We start from the raw sequence: 22,555 nt of genomic DNA, 5'->3' as shown, positions 1-22,555 counted from the left end.
TCAACAAGACAAACACCCAGTTGAACACAGCTATTTACAGGTGATGTTAGACAGGTGTAGTCTTTAGTGTCAGGCCTGTTTCCTGCTCTTCATGGAGGTCGAAGGTCTCCGTCCTTCGTCTTTCCACTGCACTTGTTGCTCTTTAGGTTATTGTGGTGGAAACAAGTCCTCCTCGCTTCGTTGCTACTAGTTAACTAAGCTAAGTAAACTAACTGATGTTAGCAACACATGACAACTCATTTGATCTGGCTCGCTGCTCCAGGCTTGTTTCAATTAAATTATGTTAACTCTCCATTTTGAGGCAACACGCATCACGGTTTACTGCAAAGTTGTTGTTGTTGTTGTTTTCCACGTATCTCTCCGTCCATAGTCATAAACTAGTATGACACTGACCGCAGCTGTCACTTACAGGTTTCAATTAACAAGCAGGGTGTTATACAGTGTTTGACACACAGCCCGACTGACATTCACACACACACATACACACACACACACACCGTTACAACCCAGAGGGGCGCTGTTTCACTCTGGAGAAAGTAATGGCTGCACTATAGACATTGTGTTTATCTATTAAATACATAACCAGGACATTTTGGTTTGGACATTCCTGTTGGACTGTGAAGGATCTCAAAGACTTTCCAATTTTTCACCTCATAAAAGTTTGGCAGGAACCAATGATTTCCTTTTACATTGGCCATACATTTATCCTGAGAAGGTGGACGGTAAAAGATGCGAATTTTGGTAACTTAAAAATTGACCAAAGTTTGGTAAAATCCCTCTGAAGTTCTGCTGCCTGTCAGAGCAGACCTTTGATCTCGCTGGTTGTTTTTAAATTTGAATGACAGGACATTTAGCCAACAGGTTATCAGTAAAAAAAAAAAAAAAAAAGTGTTTAAAAGATACAAAATACTTGCCCAAGACATTACTACTGTGGCCGATGTTAAATTCATATTTAATTTTTTTTCATATTTGATATTAACACTTGAGACTGTGACTCGCTCCACACTAAACAAGACTGTCCGGTAAACTCTTCCACTGTTCATGTGAGAACATTATGGTACCACAGCTGCTTCAGCTTTATCAGTTTTGTCATTTTTACTGTTATATTTCATGGATTGTTGAGTAAGATTGCACTCCTACAAAAGACTCAGAAGGATGCACAAGAAAAGATTTTCAATTTTTATTAACTTTTTTGGACAATTTCTTTTCCAGTGTCATCCATAACCGTTCACTTCAATGGTATTTGCATATTCTTTCATTCAATACTAGGAGGATATAAACCAGGGTAGGCTGATGCTATATGTTGAATTAGCAGCTAGCAAGCTAAATCTGCACTCCTCAAGCAAAGTTAAACTAATTACGATAACTGGAGGGGAAATGTTCCGAGCTTTCAAGGCAACAGTAAACATACCTTCCAGTTGTCCATAAAAAATGCACCTTGACATCAACTCTACCTGGTTTGTATCTTTCTAGTTGTAAGGCTGATAAAAAAGGGCCATTGCTATTTAACAGAGTGATCTGCATAGCAACTGGAAGACGAAGGGACTGGACACTGACCCAATACAGAGGATGAGGAACACAGGACATCACTAGACAGATAGTTGGCACAAGATGGTCTGCTGTTTTGCTCACTAACACAGTCATTTTTCTTTTGTAGAGTGCTTTACTTTTGAATGTCAAAAAAAACGTCCATTCGACAGTTAGTGTGAGGTTTGATACGTTGGAGCTCTGGGCCTAGTGTTGTAAAGAGGTTTAGTTCTGGCATGATCTCCAAGCATCTGGCAGTTTGAGTGGGTGCCATTCTGCGGTGGTTGAAACCGCCCCCTTTGTACAGTTTACCAGTTCATAAGGCTACAAGGTATGTGCCACTACTTGACCATATTCACAGAAGCACAGTTACAAGCAAATGGAAGGATGTGACAGAGGACGACGACTACAGTGTGCTTGAGGGCTAATGACTGACAATTTTCACTCAGCTACATGAATAAAGCAGGAGGGGTGTGGGTTACTGAAACGGCTGGCCTCGTTGATCAGGCGTCATGTCTGAATAGGTCACCAGCAGTAATTCAATCCCTTTACCGCACCCTGCGAAGGCAACTAAGATAAGGGCAGCTCAAAAAAAAACAACTGATGTCTGGCCACCACTGAATTTGGTATAACAGTTCAAACCACAATGAAATATCAGATCTAATCAACATTTAAAACAGCAGTCTTTTACAGACCGTGTAGACTTAACTGCAACACCAGTCACTTTTTTTTTTAAATTTTTTTTAAGCGTAAAACAGTATTATTTAATGCAGATACGAAGCTCACAAGTCAATTACAGTATCTGAAAGCACTTTTAGACTGATGAATCTGCGAGGGTAGACCGAGATAAGTAGACAGAGAAGGATGACGTTCTCAGAACTGAAGACTTTTAGGGTCAGCGGTCAGTCCGGGTCAAGAGGGGGACAATGACGGGGAAGAATGTGTCCAAGTTCAGGCCCATCGGTAGCAGCGCGGCTTAGAAGCGCTTGGGTCCCCAGGGTGAGGTCTTGGTTGCCACTGGGGCTCCGAAGCTTGGGAAATCTTCAGAGCTACTCATATCAGGGGCCTGAAAGGAGACAAACAAACAGGGATTAAGAATGGAAGGTGTGACCAATTCGATTTTCAGAGTCAGAATTGTGGGGAAAAGGCTCACCTTCTCGTTGGCGGTAGTCCAGGGAGCCTCCCTCACCACGAAGCCTTTGGATGGGCCACGGTGTTCATCCATGGCAGCAGCGCTACCGCCATGAGGCCTCATGTAAGCCATCTTCGCCTCATTTTCCACAACATCTGCCAGCTGGCAAAATTGCAAAAACAAAATACATCAGTGCTAGGAAGGAAGGAAACTGAAACACATTTCAGGCTTTTATTATATTACTGGAGGGGGGGATTCAACCATCACGCAGGCGGAAGCTTACATATTCCTCTTCCAGGTTAAGGAGATGGTCAATGGCTTCATCTACAAGCTCAGGGCGACCTGTGACTGTCACAAGGTTCGGGTCTGCAGCTCCACTCTGGGGAAACCTGAGATCAACCTGAAAAAGATGGAGATGAAGCCGTGTAAAACGCAGTATCTTTCTTGGTGACAAGCCTGACAGGTAGGGATCGTTTTGTTTTGTCCTGTAAATCTGTGTTAGTTTTAGGTATTCGGTCCTTCAGTACCCTCTGAGCCCATCACACAGAGGTAGGTCACTATGGGACAAAGCTCACTGTCCACCTTGAACACTTTCAGACTTGTAAAAAGAAACCCCTTGCTAAGCTTGTTCATGTCTAGCTGTTAAGAGTAGAGATTTGATGGGATTAGAAGAGTCACAAATCCTTCACCTTCTCCAAACCAGCCCACCCCAAGAGTGGAAATCAACACCACACTGGCCCCAAACACAGTCATCCCCATCTATAGGTGGCACAGTGTGAGAGTGAGCATGTGTGATGAAATGCAATATTATTTTAAAAAGAAAAAAAAATGCTAGTTAGTTAAGCTTGTTAGTATTCTTTTTACTACATTATCATTAATACTATTAGCCCATATCCCTCTTATCCGCGGTCGGGTCACAGTGCCAGCAGCTCGAGAAACTTAGCCCAGACTCCCCTCTCCCCACCAACATTTTCCAGCTCATTCTGGGGGATCCTGAGGCATTCCCAGGCCGGATTTGATATATAATCCCTCCAGCGTGTTCTGGGTCTACCCCGGGATCTCCTCCCAGTTTGGCGTGTCCGGTAAACCTCCAGAGGGAGGCGCACAGGAGGCATCCTGATCAGATGCCCGAGCCACCTTAGTGGACTCTTTTGACGCAAAGTATCAGTGGCTCAATCTTCTCCAAGCTCCTTAACCAATCATTACCAACTACTATTATCAATATTTTTATGCTAATAGCAAGAAGAATTGGCAAGAAAGTTAAAACCTTGGATTACCAATGTTTACAATTTGCATGGTCACCTACCACACGGGCCACAGAGGAGTTTGGTCAAACCATCTCGAAATGTAACTTGCCTCCAAGAAAGCAGCGTTATGAGACGCAAGTTCCCTGAATTTCAACAACTATGAAAGCTTGATTTTCCTAATCTGAAATTGCCAAAGGGCCCAAATGACTGCAGGTTAAACCACCTGCTCTCATGGGTCCCCCAACTATGCAGGCCTTTGGTTTAGTTGCTTCAGGTGCTTGGACTATGAAATACCTGCTGTCAGATTGTTAGTTGTGGATTTAAGTTATTGGTACCAAGACACCCTTTTGTTAATGATTATTTTGAGAACATTCCCCATCCTTTCCGCAGCCTCACCTTAAACTCATCCATGATCTTGCGGATGCCCTTGCCACGCGCTCCGATAATGCGGGCGTGGACTTTGCTGTCCAGGGTGATATCCTCAGAAATCATCTCTTCCAGCTCGTCCACAATAGCCTGGATGGCATCACGTGCAGCTATGGCTTTGTGCTCATACCCTGTAATAGTAATTTGATCCTGTGGAGAAAACAGCAATTTAACATTGGGTGGAGGGGAGATGCAGAAGTGACAGAACCCTGGGTAAAAGATTATCATTATTCTCAGGTGGATGAATGAACTGGTAATTTGGCACCACCTGCTGTACTGATGCAGAACACTGGGTTCACTTTTTGTTTTGATTTGTAATGACATGAAAAGTATCCGTGTAGAGACTCAAATGTTATTTCTGCAGGACAGTTGCTTCACCTGGTTTTCATCGTTCTTCTCTGGGAACTGGATGTTCACATCGTGCTCCGTGCGGATGTTTGTAATGATGGCACCCTTGCGGCCAATGATTTTGGGGTGATACTTGGGGTCCACAGTGATGGTCAGCTTGAAGCTCCTGAGTGCCTGCAGAGGGTTCGATGGAAACGCGTTAGATTTCCAGCACACCAGGATTTGTTTTTTTCCAAACTTCTGCTAAAACTGAAGATCACCAACATGGAGTAAATTCATTATTAAGCTCTCTCCTCCTCAAATTAATCTTAAACATAACTGCTTCAAAACTTTAAAATACCACAATGTCAACTAGAAAGAGTTCAGCATCAGTGAATACCTTAAATACAAAAGGCATAAAATGTTAGACAACTGTTGCACTCCGGTACTCCAAATACTGACCCGATCCTCCTGCTCGGCCTGCAGCTCTTTGACGCGCTCCAAGAGGCCCTCTTTGGCGCGATCGAGGTGATTGGCCAAGCCGGTGATGGAGATTTTATCAGACTGCTGTTCAGGAGCAGGCACTTGAATATTAACCTAGAGGGAGACAGTGAGGGCGCATCAAATAAGAGGCAAAACGCATAATCTCTCTGCATCCCTATGCCGACACGAAACCTGGAACACACCTCGAATTCATCCATCATCTTGCGAATTCCACTTCCTTTCTGTCCAATGATGTATCTATGAAGCTCAAAAGGCACTTCCACCTCAATAGTGACAGGAACCAAGGCCTGAAAAAGAAAAAAAGGACAGTTAGAAGGGAGAACAGGAAACAATTTGAGAACTAAAAGTTGAGCTTCATTGTCAACTCTAACCTTCAATGCTTCCACAGCAGCCTCGCACCGCTCTTTGCGGCCAGAAATCACAATCACGTCACACTTTTTGGGGGCGTTTGGATCGACTGGCTCCTTCACTTCGCCGTTGGATTCTCCATTCTCTTGAATAGGAGCCTCTGCGGGAGGCGCTGCTGTAAAGTAAATCAGAAAGTTTGAGGGGAGTCAGAAGAAAGGTTGCACTGTAAGGATTAGTCCACTAGTTGTTTGGCAGACCCAACTATTTTGATCACTGATAAATGATCCTTTTGGGGTTAAAAAAAAATTTTTTTTTAAAGTTCACTGCTTGCAGCTTCTCAAATGGGACAATATGCTTATCCTTTTTAAGTAAATATTTCAGGGTTTTAGGCTAAAATAAGACAGCTGAGGGTGCCTGTTTTGGCTCTGACAAATTCAGTTTTCACCACTGTGACCCTTTGTAGACAAAATTTATTTCTGTGCAGATGAATTGATAAAGTAAATAAATAATTTAGGTGTTAGAGCTACATTCCTTCACGCTGGTCTTACCTTGTGGGTCCTCACGATCTGGGAACTTAATCTGTACGTTGTGATCTCTGGTAATCTGCTGGATCCGTGAGCCCTTTGGACCCATGATGGAGCGGTGGAACTTTTGAACAATCACACACTCAATGGTCACTTGAGCATCCTGGAAATTAAAATGTTCACATTGGGAGAGAAACGAACTTGTTACTTTTCAAACAGACGGGAGAGAAAAAAATTTAAATAAAAAATAAAGAAGGCTGTCTTTGTAAAACAAAACTGTATCTCCTCACCAAGTCCTCAACAATCTCCTGCATGCGCTTTTTGGCTGCCTCCACACATTCTTTGGCTCCTTTGAGGGTGACTGTTTCGCTCAGAGAACCTGTGCGAGGGAAGCTCACCATTACACCACCATACTCATCAGCAAGGTCCCGCAGGACCTGACCACGGCGAGCCACGAAGTAGCGATGGTGCTTGGGGTCAACGTTCATCGTGTCCTCGACAACGTTGTCCTGTAACCCGAAATATGTTTTTAGTTCAGGCATTATAAGAGAAGCATAGCCTTGGTTTAGATTATCCTGTTACGTTCAAAACTCATCTGGAGCCTTACCAAACTCTTGATGAGATACTCCAGCTCCTTCTGGGCCTCCCGCACTGCTTCTTCAGTGCCAATCACAGTGATGAGTTCCTGGTCTTTGTCCTCCGCCGTAGGGAAGATGATTCTGGCCCCTGTGCTGTCACGCACCTTACGGATGTTTCCACCACCCTTTCCAATGAGGAACTTGTGGTATTCTGGCTTAGCGTGCAGCTCAGCAGTGTGGCTCTTTGTTTGCTGGGGGGAAAAAATTAAAAAAAAAAAAAAAATTAAAAAAAAAGGAGAAAGAATTTATCACAAGACATCCTCCGTTATAAAGGTCAGCTTAATGGACGCTCTTACAAACTTGTAGGTTTTTAAGAGATGTTTGCTGTTCAACTGAAACCCCAATGACTAAGTTTTAAAGGGTTTAACAGAGTTTAGTCTTGAGGGAGGAAAGTGCACCAACCAAAAGACTTCAGCCCCAATTTCTGCTGTTGTGACATTAACCATGCTCAAAGCATTCCGTTTTTCTTCTGACAGCTGAAAGGACACTGAAAGACAGCCTTAGCATGTGGTAAAGTATTACCAATGAGGCACAGAAGCAGCTCTTTGCCTTCTTACACCCCTACTGACTCCACCCTTCCAATGGTTGTCAGTCTAGCGGGTTCAACCGAAGTTCAACTTTTTATTAGAGACATACAAACCTTCTCCTCTGCCAAGGCAAGCAGTTGCTGCTTGGCTTTCTCCACCTCCTCCAGAGGGCCCCTGATGGTGACCTTATCAATCCCAGAGCCCTCTGTGGGGAAGTGGATGTGCACACCGCCACACTCCTCCATGATGGAGCGCACCAAACGGCCCTTCGACCCGATCAACGAGTTGTGCAACTTGGAGGGAATGGATACATCTATTTCTGTGATGTTCGCCTGGACACAATGAAGCATTGATTAAGCAAACATACAAGTTTTAGATCCGCCAAAGCACTGGAGAGGAAAATATGTGCGTTTTTGTTTACCAGCTCCTTCTGGATGGTCAAGATCCGATTCCGTGCTGCCTCACAGTTTGCCTTCTTCCCGGTGATGACAATCATCTCTGAGTTGCTGTTCTCAGCAGGCAGGTCAATTTTGGTGTTTGTTTCCTCACGAATCTAGAAAGCACAAAGAAGTAACGGTCAAATCAAACAGATGAACAGCTTGCGTCAACCATATTAACTTTGTGATCCATATGCAGTACCTTCTTGATGTTTGAGCCTCCTTTTCCAATTATGTTCCTGTGAAACTGCTTGAAGATGGGGACTGAGACAGAGAAGCTGTTCTCCACCTGACCGAAGGAATCACTTAAGGTCAACAATCTTTTAACTGTGCCTTAAAATATATACAAACAAAAGCATTTGAAATAAAAAATAAAAAAAATTAAAAAAAAACATGAGAAAAGACACACAAATTACAAATATTTACCATTTCAGCCACTATCTTCTGCATGAACTTGGAGCATTTCTCCACCTCAGTTCTTGGGCCCCTAAGTTGAACGATGTCGCTTTTCTGTGCTGGGTCAGGGAAGTTGATGATGACCTGGAATTAATAAATATTAGTAATTTTTTACATTTTAATATGCTCGGTGCAGACAAATCAACAGCAAATACCAACCAATACTAATAGTTTCCAACTCACCTCGGGGAATTTGTCGCGCACTTCTTTTATCTTCTCCCCTTTTTGGCCGATGATGGCTCGGTGAAAACGCTGTTCAATGATCAGGTCCTTTGTACGCTCATTCTCCTGCAAAACACGATATGTAGCGTTTATTTACACGAGGCATAACGGGAAGTAATTTACAGCTGTCAACTCAGGTTCGTACTCACCATGCGTGACGCAAGCTCAAGCAGCTCCTTCTTGGCTTCCTGCACACCCTGAGGATCCCCCTCAATACGGATCAGGTTGCTCTTCTCGTTGTCGGGGGGAATGCGGACAGTCACCTTGTGCAGCTCTTTGATGCGGTTGACTATAAATTAATTAAAAATACAGACATTGAGGAGAATGCTCTGAGAATTCTGTAAATTGTACAAAGGACCCCCTGAGCCAGTGCATTATTTAAAAAAGCTTTAAAAAGTTACATTGATGCACCTTTTCTCCAACAAGCTTCTCTTTCTCTCTGCTCAGCACACTGGAGCTGCATGTACTTGTGTCAAGAATGTCATTGGCTATACAAGGCGTCAGTCATCGCCAACGTGACTTCAGACTGGCTGAATCCAACACCTCCGATCGATACAGACTGATTGGACAGGATATTGAAGCTCTTTCTGGATCAGTGAGATGCCAATCAAACCAGCAGTGTAAAACGGTATTTGACTTTACTGCCAACTATGTTGAAAATTAAAAACGCCTGCCGGGAAGTTTCAAATGATGAAACAGCAGCTCGTGTATTATGGATGTAAAAATTTGTTTCGATCTAAATACGTCACTGCATCGGATTTACTCGACCTAACTAGACCAGTTGTTGTCTAAACATTGCTGAACTGTCAGACTTGATAGGCGAGTTACGTCAATACTGTAATTGTGTTTTTGTTCGGTGGTAGTTTGACAAAGCTGTTTACTGAACCTGCTGGGGTGATTGTATCTTGAAATGGTTCATATCAATCGAACCGCAAGAATCTAAGCGTTCCTCAGACCTCTAACATTCGCATACACATGAACTTTAGCACTCTAGACGAGGAAGTTGATGCGAGTGGGCCGTCCGAATGGTATGTGGCCAAAAGATTGACCTCGGGATTTATGAATCGATTTCAGATTATTCAAGTGAAGATTGATATAAATTGGAAAATGGGTTTCTTAAACTCAGCCCTACTCTATACTTACTGTTGACACCTCCTTTTCCAATCAGGTGACGATGGAATTTGGGGTCCACGCTTATCTCTGTATAATCCATACGGCTTACCTGTTAAGACAAAAACATAAAAAATACCTTTTATTTACACATGGCTTTGACTTTAAAGAAGCATTTCGTTTGTCAGTTAGGCTTTTTGCCCAATTGTACAGGTAATAAAATCCTCACCAAATCTGTAACAATGGTTTCAATCTGGCTCTGCACCATCTGCACGTCTTTGGTAGGACCCTCCAGGGTGATCTTGTCTTCTCCCTCAGTGAACTCAATGTGCACCTGTGTGCAAAACACAAGACAAGAATACAAGTTAAGATGAAGCAAAAAGGAGGGTGTTTTTTTGGTTGTTTTTTTTTAAAGCAGTATAATTAAGAGTTAAACAGACCTTGGGCATTTGTTGGGTAATCTTGGCCAAGTTCTGCCCCTTCTTGCCAATAATGAAACGATGAAGCCAAGAAGGAGCCGAGACCGAGGAAACAGTGTAACTGTTTGCCTATGAAAGGAAAGGTATTAAGGTTACTCCTCATTCTCAACACTTTTCAATTTCAATTATTAGTACTCGTTGGACGGTAACTGTACCTTGGCATAAACTTCAGTGAGGGCCTGACCCAGACGGTCTGGCTCCCCACGAAGGATGACAGTTTCTGAGCTGCTATCAGAAGGTGGGATCTCGACTGAGACACCAGTTCTATCCAGGATCTCCTGCAGGGTGTTTCCCTTGGGGCCAATCACATATTTGTGCTGAGACTTCTTCACCTCCACTGCAATGGTGGTGGCATTCTTCTTCTACAATACAGAAAGAAACGGCTTAAGGACTTGAGCAGTGTGTAAAGCTTGATCATTTGTCCACTTTCTTAGTAACCATTTGCACACCTTGTCTTCATAAACCTTCTTGATCAAAGTCACAGCAAGGGCCACCTGCTCCTTTTCCCCAGTGATGACAATCTCAGTCTTGTTCACACTTGGAGGGGGGACATTGATGCGTGCTCCGGTCTCCTGCATCATCTCTCCTACTACTTTGCTGTAGGCACCAGTGATGAATGGGTGGTACACCTTGTCAATGTTCACCCTCTCAACAGCACGCTTGTCCTAAAAGAGTAAAACAAGTGAAAACAAAAATGAAGATTACAACTAATCTGGAAGGTATTACAGCTTCAGGAGAGTAAAACAGTCCTTTTGTGTGAGGATGCTCTGCTTTTACCTGCTCGGCAGAGATCAACAGGATCTCATGCTTTGCCTTCTCCAGGCCCTCCTTGGTACCAGAGATCTTGATCTGGTTGCTGGGGTCCTCAGGTCGTGGGATCTGGATTTTGGTGGCAGTCTTGAGCTCTAGCTCCTGAAGCTTCTCCCCATTTTTGCCGATGACAAAACGATGGTGCTCCTTGGGGATGGCAACAGTAGCTGAGGCCTGTTGGGGTTCAAATGCACAGCTGGTATTACCGTCTCTTCTTAACAGTAACTATCTAATAACATCCATGTCGTGCATTTATCATTGACAAAGACAAATCTCCGGACCTGAGTCTGCAGTCGGGACACGATCTCCTTGCGGGCCTTCATCACGGCATCCAGCTTTCCAGAAACCATGATGGAGAGCCCCTGATCTTTTGCCAAGGAGAGTTCCAGGTGGGCTCCGGTCTTGTGCATGATGTCCACACAGACCTTGGCTTGGTCTCCTTCCCCAAACTGGTTGATGTCCTTGTACTTGCGCTCCTCTAGCGGCACATGGAAAACCTAGTTCATGTGAAAGAGCAAATATCAAAAGTCAGTTTGATATGAAGACCAACTGCTACTTAAGGATTACTTTATGTTTGATCGTTCTGGCACAGTTTTACATAATACAGAGAACCAAGAGTACAGTTAGTAACACAAAAGTAAGGTTAAACACAATGGTGAATAATAAATGCATTTATAGAACACACGCCAGGCATCTACTTCAAGTCTACTTTTGACGCTTCATCACAGAACACAGACTTCCATTTGAACCTGTGACCCTCCCATGTTTTTTTTACTCCAAGTCTATTTTTACCCCTCAGTGTGCCTCGTGAAGCTTAATCTCAACAGACAACTATGTAAAACCATACAAATCTCCTATTTATACATTTAGAGTGTTTAGTGTGATCTGTAATGAGTGGTCATGCTCCAGGTGTCACGGCAGGCCTAAAATAGGAAAGTCACACAAAGAGGACTGTATGTGTTTCCATTGGACACGTTTACAGTTATGTGCTCTGTGCCCCTTTTACTGAATATCACAGAACACACTGTGGAAGCTCTCTCGCTCTCTCGCGGTCTGTCTGTCTGTCTGAGGCTAGTCTTTCTGCAGCATCCAACGTCGTCTTCTACAACCCACTCCACAACAAAGGGCTATCAGAATTAGTTATCGTGCCCGTCAGCCAGTTTTGGTCGTGACTGCCTGCATCTTTCAGGTTGGGCAATTATCATGTCGTCTAAACTCAGGATTAAAAAGCAGCAGACAGAAAATGAGCAGACAGAAACAAACAGAGACACTTTGTTTCTGCATTAACATTAACTCAATACTCTGTGGTGCAACATGTGACCGTTCTTCACCTACAGGGCATCGAGTTTTGTGAAGTAGAATTCTTTTTTCTCCCAATATACTCTGACTTTCTCCACCTATATACATGTTGGGGAATATGCTGCAGCAGGTTCTGAGAGCACTGACTGAAGTAGAAAAAGATGGATGAGGGAGAACACAGAAGGCTATTTAAAAGCAGAATAATGAGCAACATTTCTCTTCCTGTGTGGTTTTAGTGCGAGTTCTACCTGGGTGATAATTGAAGACTTGAGAGGACGGATCTTAGTTGTCCAGGCGTTGGCAGTTTCCTGGGTCCCCTCAGGTGAGGCCGCCTTCTCAGGCAGAGGTGGGAAGGCATCCTTGTAAGTAGGAAGGGCTTCCTCTTCCTCTCCAGCATTGGGTCCTGCCCCAGCAGCTGAATACAGAGGGAAAGACAGAAAGGTTGACAGTGAAATTACAACCATGTCAGTATTTTACAAGCAAAACTCAGTTTAAAAGTCCAAATACTCACCGCCACTCTGCTCCGTCAAGAGCCCACTGCGGTGCTCATTGAAGCTTTCCTGCGTAAGTACAGCGACTGAGCTCATGGTCGAAATCCCACGTTAACACAGAGTCCGAGTGTGCCACTGAAAAAAGAGCTTTCGTTATTTAACAAGTTTGGAAACAGGTGCAAGAATCAAGTAGTGCATACAGGTACCGGGCTGCAGCACCCATAAACAGCTATACGTGTCCTGAAATACAGGAAAGAAAGGATGGAACATGGAGACGTCGCTTGCCATTGCTGAATTCTCCAACGTAGCGTTTATTCAAACATCATTCACTGTGCACTGACATCGTCCTGTTTTGTTTATCCAGTATTTACTAGTACTGCATATTTATTTGTCTCTCTGAATATATCATCTCCAAAACAAACACATTCCTTATAAGTCAATTTCATATCTTTACCTTCATCTTTCCAAATCAATTTTAGCTATAACTGCATGATAAATGCCCCAATACAGAGATACTATCAAGTATATCCCCCAGACTAGTATGTAGCAGTACCAGTAAGCGCAAAGTTTGAATAGTTAATAATATCATTTACAAACAAATGTTTGACATTTTAAACATGACAAACTATCAGGATGAAAATGACAAAATTGATGGAAACCAACCATCACCTTAACTTTATAACATGCATAACAACTAGCTTGTTCAGAATCAGCAGTTACTGCTACTCTCGGCAGGCATCATATTTTCAAAAGTGGAAAACAAACTCTTTTAGCGCTCATTTTAATTTTGTATTTGAACTAAAATCATCTCTTAGGTTAGGTTAGGTAGTTACTTTATTAATCCCAGAGGGGAATTTTTTTCACTACAGCAGCATACAGAAGCAACAAGATAATAATAGAACAATAGAAAGCAATAAAATAGCAGTAAAATTATAAAATATAAATATAAAATATATATCTTGGCCTTTACTAACAAACTACAGCAATTGCAGAAAGGTTTTAACCAGCTACTACACAGTTTTTAGCAGGGATAACCACCTTGGCACGATACCGTTGCTAAATTCTCCAACATAGTGAGGAGAAACAGCACATGTGCTCTCAATTACAGTCCCTGGGGTAAACCCATAGACTGGATATAAAAGTAAAAAATTAGGCTGATGCAGAAGTGCCTTAAACTGTAATACCACCGGGTGCCACTAGAGGTCGGCTCCAAGAAAACCTCCAGCTCCATCGACTGCCAGTCAACTTCTCTCATAAAATTCTCAGTCAATAACATTTCTCCAGAAGTTTTCTGTATATCATTCGCTAATTTCCCTCTACCAGATTATTGTTCTGGTGTTCCATCTGAAAATAATTCTTTCATTAATTTGAAAATAAGCCTAAAAAAAAGCTGGGTTTTGGGGGGTGGCGTGTGTGTTTGACTGACAGGGGCCTGTGGTGCATTCAGGTTACGGCTATCGGTGGGGGGGGGGACATAGTATCGCCAGGTTTACAATCAGATCGAGTCAGACCCCCCAGCTTGCCCAAATATGGTCACTACCAGCTCCAACCCACTCGGGACTACCAAAATGGCGCCGGCCAAATTCCAAACTGAGGCTTCATAAGGGCTATTCACAAACCAATAGGTGACATCACTGAGGGTTGCCGCTTGGGTAAACAACAGCCTCACCTACTGTCAGAAAATTGCTGTAGCAGTAAATTATTTTGGTTTAGAAGCTCTATTAGTAATAAAAGTAAAGACAGTCTTCCCACAAACATAAAATAAAGACATCATTTCAAATCATGAAGTGCAATAATAAAAAAAATAAGTACGTCCATGTCTGAAGAAATGTGATCACACAACATTTAAATGTCTTAGAAATCTATTTAAAAACATTTAACAAGTTGATGTGAGAGATGTGGTCCCACATTAGCACACTTTTCTACCTAAATTAGTTTTGGTTAGACAAGAAATCACCATTTATTTTTCCTCACTGGTTCAACTGTAAAACATTCCTTTGGGAAAAGATAATCTCATATTTTTTCCTTACCCCATCTGCGTTTAGCAATATAGCAGTCTAAATCTGACCACTGTTGTGAGGTTGTGTGTCTTTATGGTTTGATAACTCTTGACTGTTAGTCAAGAGTTATCAAACTATTTCATCACAGTCATGAGAGAGCAGATTAGTTGAATTTTAAACTCAATAAATAATACCCGACGATGTATTTGTCAAAACTTAAACCTTGCTTGTTGCTTATTTTGTTAAGTACTGTAGTAGTAAATGATTTTAAAAGCGCTGTGATAGACTGGCAATCTGTCCAGGGTGTACCCTGCCGTCGCCCAAAGAGAGCGGTGATAGGCTCCAGCCTCCCCGTGACCCTGTCCGGGTATAGATAATGGATGGATGGAAATGATCTTAAAACGTGCCATATTTTACACTTTTCCAGTGTATTATTTGCAGTCCTGATATCCGTAAGAAGATATCAAAGTAAGCAAAAGAACATTGTGGTGTAGTTTTACATCTCTCAAGTTTTCTCTCTGGAGCGCTACCAAGAACAGCTTGTTTTGTTTGTGTCTTTAAGACACATTGATGTCAATGACCCTCTCTTCTGATTGGCTGACTTTTATCCGAGTGACCCACGCCAAGGCCAACCACAGGTTTTCTTTGGTCATGCAGCTTGTTGGCTCTATGACAGAATATTGACTCAGTGTTTTCCTCCAAATGTATAGGCTTGGACAGTGGGCTGTGCTGAAGGTGGACACGTGACATGTTGCGAGTTTGTGACATCACAAACACAAAACAACGCATCCAAACTACACAATTACTGAACTCGGCTATATGCATTTCTCGGTGTTTAGAATATTTATACAGCACCTGGACCTGCTTTATAATACAAAAAGAAATGGTGATCTTAAATCACACATTTTGGGACGTTTAAAGGACTTTAAAAGAAGTCATGAAATTTCTTGAACTTCTTTTTCATCTCGAACATTTTTCAAGGTAACAAAGTTAGAAAAAAAAAAAAAACATGGATAAAATTAAGAAAAAAAAACATGGTCAAAATGAAACGGTAACTTTTAATAGTGGCAAAACGTTTACAACGTCTGTAAACATCATCTGTATTGCTATTGCAAATCTTGGCTACAGCAACGCTTCTGGGTTTCACAAATCAGTTGGTCCTGTGTATAAACTTCAGTGCTGCTAGTGATATAGCGATATAATAGGTTCCTTATTTAAATAAGAAATATGAGTTTTGCATGTACTCACTCGTCAATACTGGAGGTCCTTACTTTAAATGGTAGAAGCATGTGAGGTGTCACATGCACATGTTTTACAAGCTTATCAGAGGTGGACTTTGGGGTTTACACCATTATCTACACTAGCTTTATCAAAGACAGCCATGTCTCTCAGAACAATCACCCGTGTCACATTAGCATGTCAGCACTGTGTTAATGCATGCTCCAACTGAGTGGGGAGTCTAGAGATTAAACCCGAGCACCCCAAAGAAAAACTGGCTTTCCGTTTAACTGCCTTTGTCCGCTGCTATTTCAAGAATTGTAGCTAGGCGAGTAGGCTCCAAGGTTAAGAGGATTTTACCCCACTGACCCCTCTGGATGTCCACACTGGGTAGGATTAAAGGAAAAATCCCCTGACAGAAAACTCTGTAGCCCTGTCCAGGATCTTTGAGCTAAATCATTCTTTCCAAGAACAAAGCTAATCCTCTCATCTATGACATGTATAAAAAGACCTTGCTGGTAATTTTGACTTCTGAATTATATAAACCTGCAGGTATTGGTTGAGTTCCATCAGCAACAATTGTGTTATTCTGGAAAAGAGGACATAAATGACTGCCATGACTAAAGCTCAACTCCACTTTATTATCAATGATGAAATCTGATACATCATATGCAGTCTCCACTCTGTTGTTCTGGCTGGTAAAGAAACTTCAATGCTGGCCAACAAGCAGAGGAATGCGAGTGCATTTGCCCTCAAGCGTGCCTGTAATTCATCTGAAGGAATGAAAAGACAACGCCATGATGTCACGGAGAAATAGCTGATTTTGAGGAGTTTTTTTTTTTTTTTCATAAGCCAGGCAACTGAAAAAAAAAAAATGTGCTTCAAGCTTTAAATATGGTGGTGGTCAGTTTAGCTGGCTGTTGCCTCCTCCCACCCCCCAACACATTTCAGAGAACCCCCTCTCGGTGGCCTCTTCCTTGTCAGGCTTTGTAAACTTAAGGCTGCAGTGCCCAGTACTCACAACTGTTTGCATACACTGTACCAGTCTACGAATACCCTGCATTTATCCACTGGTATGAACAAGCATCTTTCCAAATTAAGGCTCTGTTGTTAGTATAGAGGCATTTAAGCAACGTTCTGTTCTGCTTGAATATTGTTTTTTAAAATGGATGTCATTATTGTGAAGCAAAAGTCATGTAGCTTTGGATTTGGGTTGTCCTCGCTTTGCTGACATTTTTAGCACCAAGAGAAGGTCCATAACAAAGTTAAAGTCATCCATGATGGAGAGAAAACAAAACAAAACCAACCGGGTTAAATATTTGCACTATTGAAATTACTTCCACGTTAATGCGCACATTTAAGGAGGAATATTTCAGTTTTTCTCCTTTTAAGAGTAGGATTGAGAGACTGAATGATGAAAGCTTAAAGCAACGTCCCAAATCTAACTCTGTTTAACAAGTCTTGGGAATCACATTTTTGGTAAAGAAAATGCTGCTAAACACTTAAGAACCTGTGTATAAGTTTTTAGTGAGGACAAATGGAATATAATAATCAAAATTATCTTTTCATTAAGGGATAATCACCTATACCTAAGAAACGTGTTGTTTTTGTTTCCTTATAGTGAGCCCCTGACATCTACACAGGGAGCAGGGCCTCTTGCACGCCATTTTGCACATCCATGTTTATACAGCAGCTAAGAAGGGACAAACCAAACACTGGTGCTGGAGAAGGCCTTTTGCGTTCTTCGCAAGTTATGCAGCCACCGTAGATTCTCGCTTTGAAGGGAGGCGAGGGTTTTCAGTTGGTTGCAATCTGCAACCTCAAAACTAGATGCCACTAAATCCTCCCCACTGCTCCTTAAGGACTTAATCTGTCGGTGCTTACATTACTAATACGATAACTGTAAAAACTTACCAGCTAAATGGTCAGTTACCAGATAATCCGTCCTGTAAAGATGCAAGTTCCCGTCAGCCTGCCAGCTTTTGCCTAAAGTTCACAAAGAAAGGGATCCGTCGTTAAAACCCAACCATAGGACATTAATTATATATGAAAAGATGACTTGGCGAAAAAAAACCTTTTGTGTTTTGTGTAAAAAAAAGGAGAAAACAGTGTTCGCAAATATATCTATAATATTCATGTTGTTGATCTGTGCAATCGATTTCCAGTATTGCTTATGTGTTCTCTCTTAATTTAAACCACTGATAAATTACAAACAGTTGGGAGATGGATATATCAAGAGAAAAATAAAAAAAAGACATTAGGCAGCAAATACTAAGTCATAGTTTTCTGTTCGACAGAAGTGGCCATTGCAGAGGCCTGACTTGTATATTTTGTGATAGTCTTCGCTACGGTAAACTTGGAAGGAGGAAAAAAAAAAAAAAAAAAAAAAAATCGTACAGCTGCCGAAATGCTGCCGAGTCAGACAGCTAAAACCATTCGTAAATTAAGAAGTGTTCAGATAACGTAGGTGCCAAGAAGTGCATTACAGAACACCAGTAAAGTATAGGTGCCGCTGGAGCTCGCTCTCCTTGACGAGCATCTGGCTTCTATAATTGGACACTGCCTTGTCAAACAGAAGGACGGACCTGGCAACTGATGATGCTGCCGCTGTGGATGAGCCAGGTAAATAGGTTATTGTCCTCTCGTGCAAGATTACACAATGAATAGCTCTTAATAAAAGGTTGCGATTCATTAAAGGCCGTGTGATTTCACATGACGTGACATTTTGTGCCCAAGTTTTGAGGACATGTGGATTTATTTCACCAGTTTGCCGCCGGTGTCCCCAGTTTCCTTTCCCGCTGCACAACATTTATGAGCGTGGGTCAAAGTTTCCACAGAGGTGTTCACATGCTCTCATAAAGTTTGTTTTTATAAATCCCTGAACTGTTGTTCGGCTACAGGCATTTAAACCGCCAGGCCCCGTTTTGAGCACACGAAACACCTACAATTGATGCACCAGATAAACTGCAATTTTACAAGTAATATAACATATTACTGTTGGCACAAGTGACGTCAGGTGGCATGTCCCCCTGACGTCACTCAATCAACTGGTGACAGGTTGAAGCTTTATATAAAGAGTACATCAATGGTCGTGGTAATTACAACCCAGTAGCTCCAGGTTGTTCCTCTTCAACACCCATGTGATGGGTGAGCAGGAGTTGGACCGATGAAGAGTTAAAAAGACACACAGAGAAGTTAACGACGTGATTTAAGGGAACCAAACTAAACCCGAGAGATCATCGGTGTTAATCAGCTGACTGGCTCGTCGAGCTGGTTGTGTGTAGATGGACGTTAGCTGCAGCATGACAACCTCCACGTTGTACCCAGATCCCAGATCCAGGGTTTCAGGAGCTGGTTCGTGGAGCTGGCTGACAGCAGATCAAGTTAACGAGCTGACAGCTGCCAGCGACGCATCACAGTTAACGCTAGCTGCCGTCATATCGGCTAACACCGATCAACCATTAAAAAATACCGAGATCGAAACCAACTAAAACGAGCTCCGGTGTCCGGGACACCAGCAGGACGCTGGACGGCGACTCGACGTGTGAGCCTCTTTAGTAGAAGTGAGGAAATGACCGCAGCGTGGATCACTAGCTTCAAACCCAGAGCTAGTTAGCCAACTTGCTAAAAACTTTGCCCGTGCTGTGACACGTAGCCGCTCAGCTAACAGGCAGCGTGAAGTTAGCCGCGCAGCTCCAGGCTGTCCCTCAGCCGGATAACCACACGGAGATGACGGGGAAATCAAAAACAAAAGACAAGGAAACCCTCCCCGAGCTCTCCCCGCTGACCTGCTGCCTCTTCGACGGATCATCGGCGGACACCGACGAGCTCGTTTAAAAAGTACAAGCGGAGCCTCGCGGCTAGCGCGCTAACGTTAGCCCGCAACACGGTCGGTCGCGCTAGCTCGCTAAAGTCCACGTAGGCATACAGCTGAGCGGCGGAGACGTGACACGGAGTCAGGCCGGAGCCACCGCGACGCCCGCGGGCTCCCCGCCGGCCGGCCGGCGCACCGCCTCCGCGAGGAGCGCCTCCGTGTCGCGGACGTGGACCCGTGTGAATGAACGGAGCCGTGTTCGGCAGAAAACCACCAAATACTCACTTCTTTGCCGTCCTCGTCTGCCCTGAAGGTGCAGAAGCTGAGATGAAATTCCACTGGCGAGAAGGTGGGACCGGAGCCGGACGGATATATACCGGAGCCGCCCACCAATCATGGCCTCCAACGTCACGTCAAAGAGTCCGATTACAAATAACTTCTTTTCATATCCAAGAGTGACAGAGCCTCGTATAAATGCTGATCTTTATCCATCTTGACATCATGGAAGATTAAATGGGGATTCGTGCTCTATTCTCTGCACACTTGCAAACCCCCTGACTAAAGTGGGTGTCCCATGCAGAGGAGAGTATGGATGCACACATGCTGTTTTTATTTATCATTGATAATAAAGGTGAGATAACTGACGAAGGTCAAATGAGACCATCGTGACCCGGTGTCAGTCCATTTTTAGGTTACACACACTCTTGTTGTGTTTGTGAGAGCGACACACAGACTCAAACAAACCTGTTCTTTTCTGAATGTGCAGAAATGTTTTCTCCGAGGCGCCTCCAGAGAGGCTCCTGGTCATTTCTCAGCTAGTTGTTAGTAGATAGCCGACACTGCTGGGCTCAACATACAATCGTACAAATCAAATCAAAGTCAGCCTTTTGTGAATAGAAACTACCCAGTAGAGACACTACCCCATCAAACTCAAAACTGTCCAAGCTTGAATGCCACAAGTATTTTTAAGCTGTCAGTGGACATGGGTTCTTTTTACTTTTTATAGTAATGACTGAATTTTGAACATGTAGAACCACAGCTGAATAATTCACCAATGAAATATGTCAATGATAGCCTTGAAGACTTGAAGAGTTTGGGTATACAGTACTATTGATGTTACTTGAAGGATTATTTATTATCTCAACTGTGTGCATTAAACATTCAATCACTTTGCATTTGTTGTCCTTGAGCAGAAGGCCGCTCATAGCGTTAAAAAATGATTTTATTAGTGTGTTATGTGTAAATGATTCTGGACCAGCAGCTACCGCAAGCAGAAATAAGTGGAGATGCACAGATCCCAATGTTGATAAATGTTACAGACTGTATGTACATACTGCAATGGAATTCTTCATTATTACAGTACGTGTCATAATATGGTCTGTTTTTAACGGAAGCCACTCCTCAGTAAAAGGCCCATGACAGCCCACCTGGAGTTTACCAAAAGGCACCTGAAGGACTGTCAGACCATGAGAAACTAAATTCTCTGGTCTGATGAAACAAAGATTGAACTCTCAGCCAAGATAACAAAAGAGTGGTTTCGGGACAACTCTGTGAATGTCCTTAAGTGGCCCAGCCAGAGCCCAGACTTGAACCTGATTGAACATCTCTGGAGAGATCTGAAAATGGCTGTGCACCGACGCTCCCCATCCAACCTGATGGAGCTGGAGAGGTCCTGCAAAGAAGAACGGGAGAAACTGCCCAAGAATAGGAGCCAAGCTTGTAACATCATACTCAAAAAGACTTGAGGCTGTAATTGCTGCCAAAGGTGCTTCAACAAAGTATTGAGAAAATGCTGTGAATACTTATGCACATGTTATATTTTTTGTTCTTTATTTTTAATAGATTTGCAAAAATTTTAAACAAACTTTTTTCACATTGTCATTATGGGATATTGTGTTTAGAATTTTGAGGGGGAAAAAAATATTTAATCCATTTTGGAATAAGGCTGTAACATAACAAAATGTGGAAAAAATGAAGCGCTGTGAATACTTTCCGGATGCACTGTATGCCAAACCTGTGTGAGCAATTCTGGAAATAGGTCAATATATAGGTCAGGCCACTTAGTTCAATTATGGTTTAGTTTGATTCTAGTGGGCTTTTAGTTTGAAAAGAAGGCTGTTATTTTGAAACAAATACAGGAAGTTGTTGCATTAGGCTTACTAATGATGTAACTTTATTTCCCAGTAATATTGATAGATGTTTGTTTTTATAGGGCAGCCTCCTGCTGTGGTCCAGCCAACAATATACTTCAAACAGGTGAGGTAATTTCATTACAAGCATTTGTGATGATTACCCTACCGAACTGGACAGCATTCAGACACTACAATCAATGTAATCATTTTCTCGACCAAAACGACCATTTTTAGCCATCTTAACACTGCTAGTATTTAATATTGTCTATTGTAAAGCAACATCTAAATGCTCCAAGTCTACAGTCATTTTAGTTTTCTGGATATGTTCAAGTTTAATCTCCATTATAGCCAGTAGAAAAAGGGCTGAACCCTGAAAAAACAGGTGGACAGCCAACAACGCCCACAGAGGCTGCAAATTTGGTCCTCAGTCAAAACAGTGGGGACCATGCTGGAAGAAATCTATGAAGGAAGGTCATCTGATCGAGCCACCGCCCACACGCAAGAGCTTTAGTTTTTCAAATTAATGATATATTCATCCTCTTGTCAGTGTTAGCTTGGTGATGTTCACTCATCCATATCAGACACAACTCTGAACACAGATTTTTATTGAACAATTCTTTGTCATTGACTGGTGTTACTTTGTCAGATTGGTTATCCTTTAGACATTTTAATATATTTTGAAGGTGACTCAGGGATGTGTTTTTGAAAAATGTGATGTAACCTCCATATTGTAACACAGATGTGATGGGGCACTTTTCTGGGTCACGTTTTTGTTTAACTATCAACTCTCCTTCATCTAGTAATAGTTTCTGGAGGTGTAATTTGTCTCTTGGACATTTTTGCCATAACATGCAGATGTAAGCAATATCAAAACTGTGGATTTTACA

The 22,555-nt window shown here is 42.6% G+C and overlaps 1 protein-coding gene across 1 annotated transcript; it reads right to left on the bottom strand.

Moving 5' to 3' along the window:
- Positions 1 to 1,165: 1,165 nt before the first annotated feature.
- hdlbpa (high density lipoprotein binding protein a) lies at positions 1,166 to 19,927 on the bottom strand. Its single transcript, XM_069150915.1, has 28 exons — positions 19,822 to 19,927; positions 17,637 to 17,708; positions 12,525 to 12,639; positions 12,262 to 12,428; positions 10,996 to 11,211; positions 10,682 to 10,888; positions 10,354 to 10,569; positions 10,060 to 10,266; positions 9,866 to 9,973; positions 9,655 to 9,759; positions 9,459 to 9,537; positions 8,465 to 8,604; positions 8,277 to 8,381; positions 8,064 to 8,177; positions 7,840 to 7,926; positions 7,622 to 7,753; positions 7,314 to 7,532; positions 6,643 to 6,864; positions 6,326 to 6,544; positions 6,060 to 6,198; positions 5,535 to 5,686; positions 5,346 to 5,450; positions 5,122 to 5,256; positions 4,711 to 4,854; positions 4,303 to 4,482; positions 2,943 to 3,059; positions 2,681 to 2,821; positions 1,166 to 2,593 (listed from the first exon to the last, which is right to left on the bottom strand). Exons 3-28 carry the CDS (start codon positions 12,598 to 12,600, stop codon positions 2,504 to 2,506), a joined length of 3,822 nt encoding a protein of 1,273 aa, XP_069007016.1. The 5' UTR covers positions 12,601 to 12,639; positions 17,637 to 17,708; positions 19,822 to 19,927; the 3' UTR covers positions 1,166 to 2,503.
- Between the last annotated feature and the right edge of the window lie 2,628 nt (positions 19,928 to 22,555).

Source organism: Embiotoca jacksoni, unplaced genomic scaffold, assembly GCF_022577435.1.
Source record: "Embiotoca jacksoni isolate LCO1_2020_lvr unplaced genomic scaffold, fEmbJac1.0.p SCAF_16, whole genome shotgun sequence".
Classification (NCBI taxonomy): domain Eukaryota; kingdom Metazoa; phylum Chordata; class Actinopteri; family Embiotocidae; genus Embiotoca; species Embiotoca jacksoni.
This window is presented reverse-complemented; position numbering and strand designations above follow the sequence as displayed.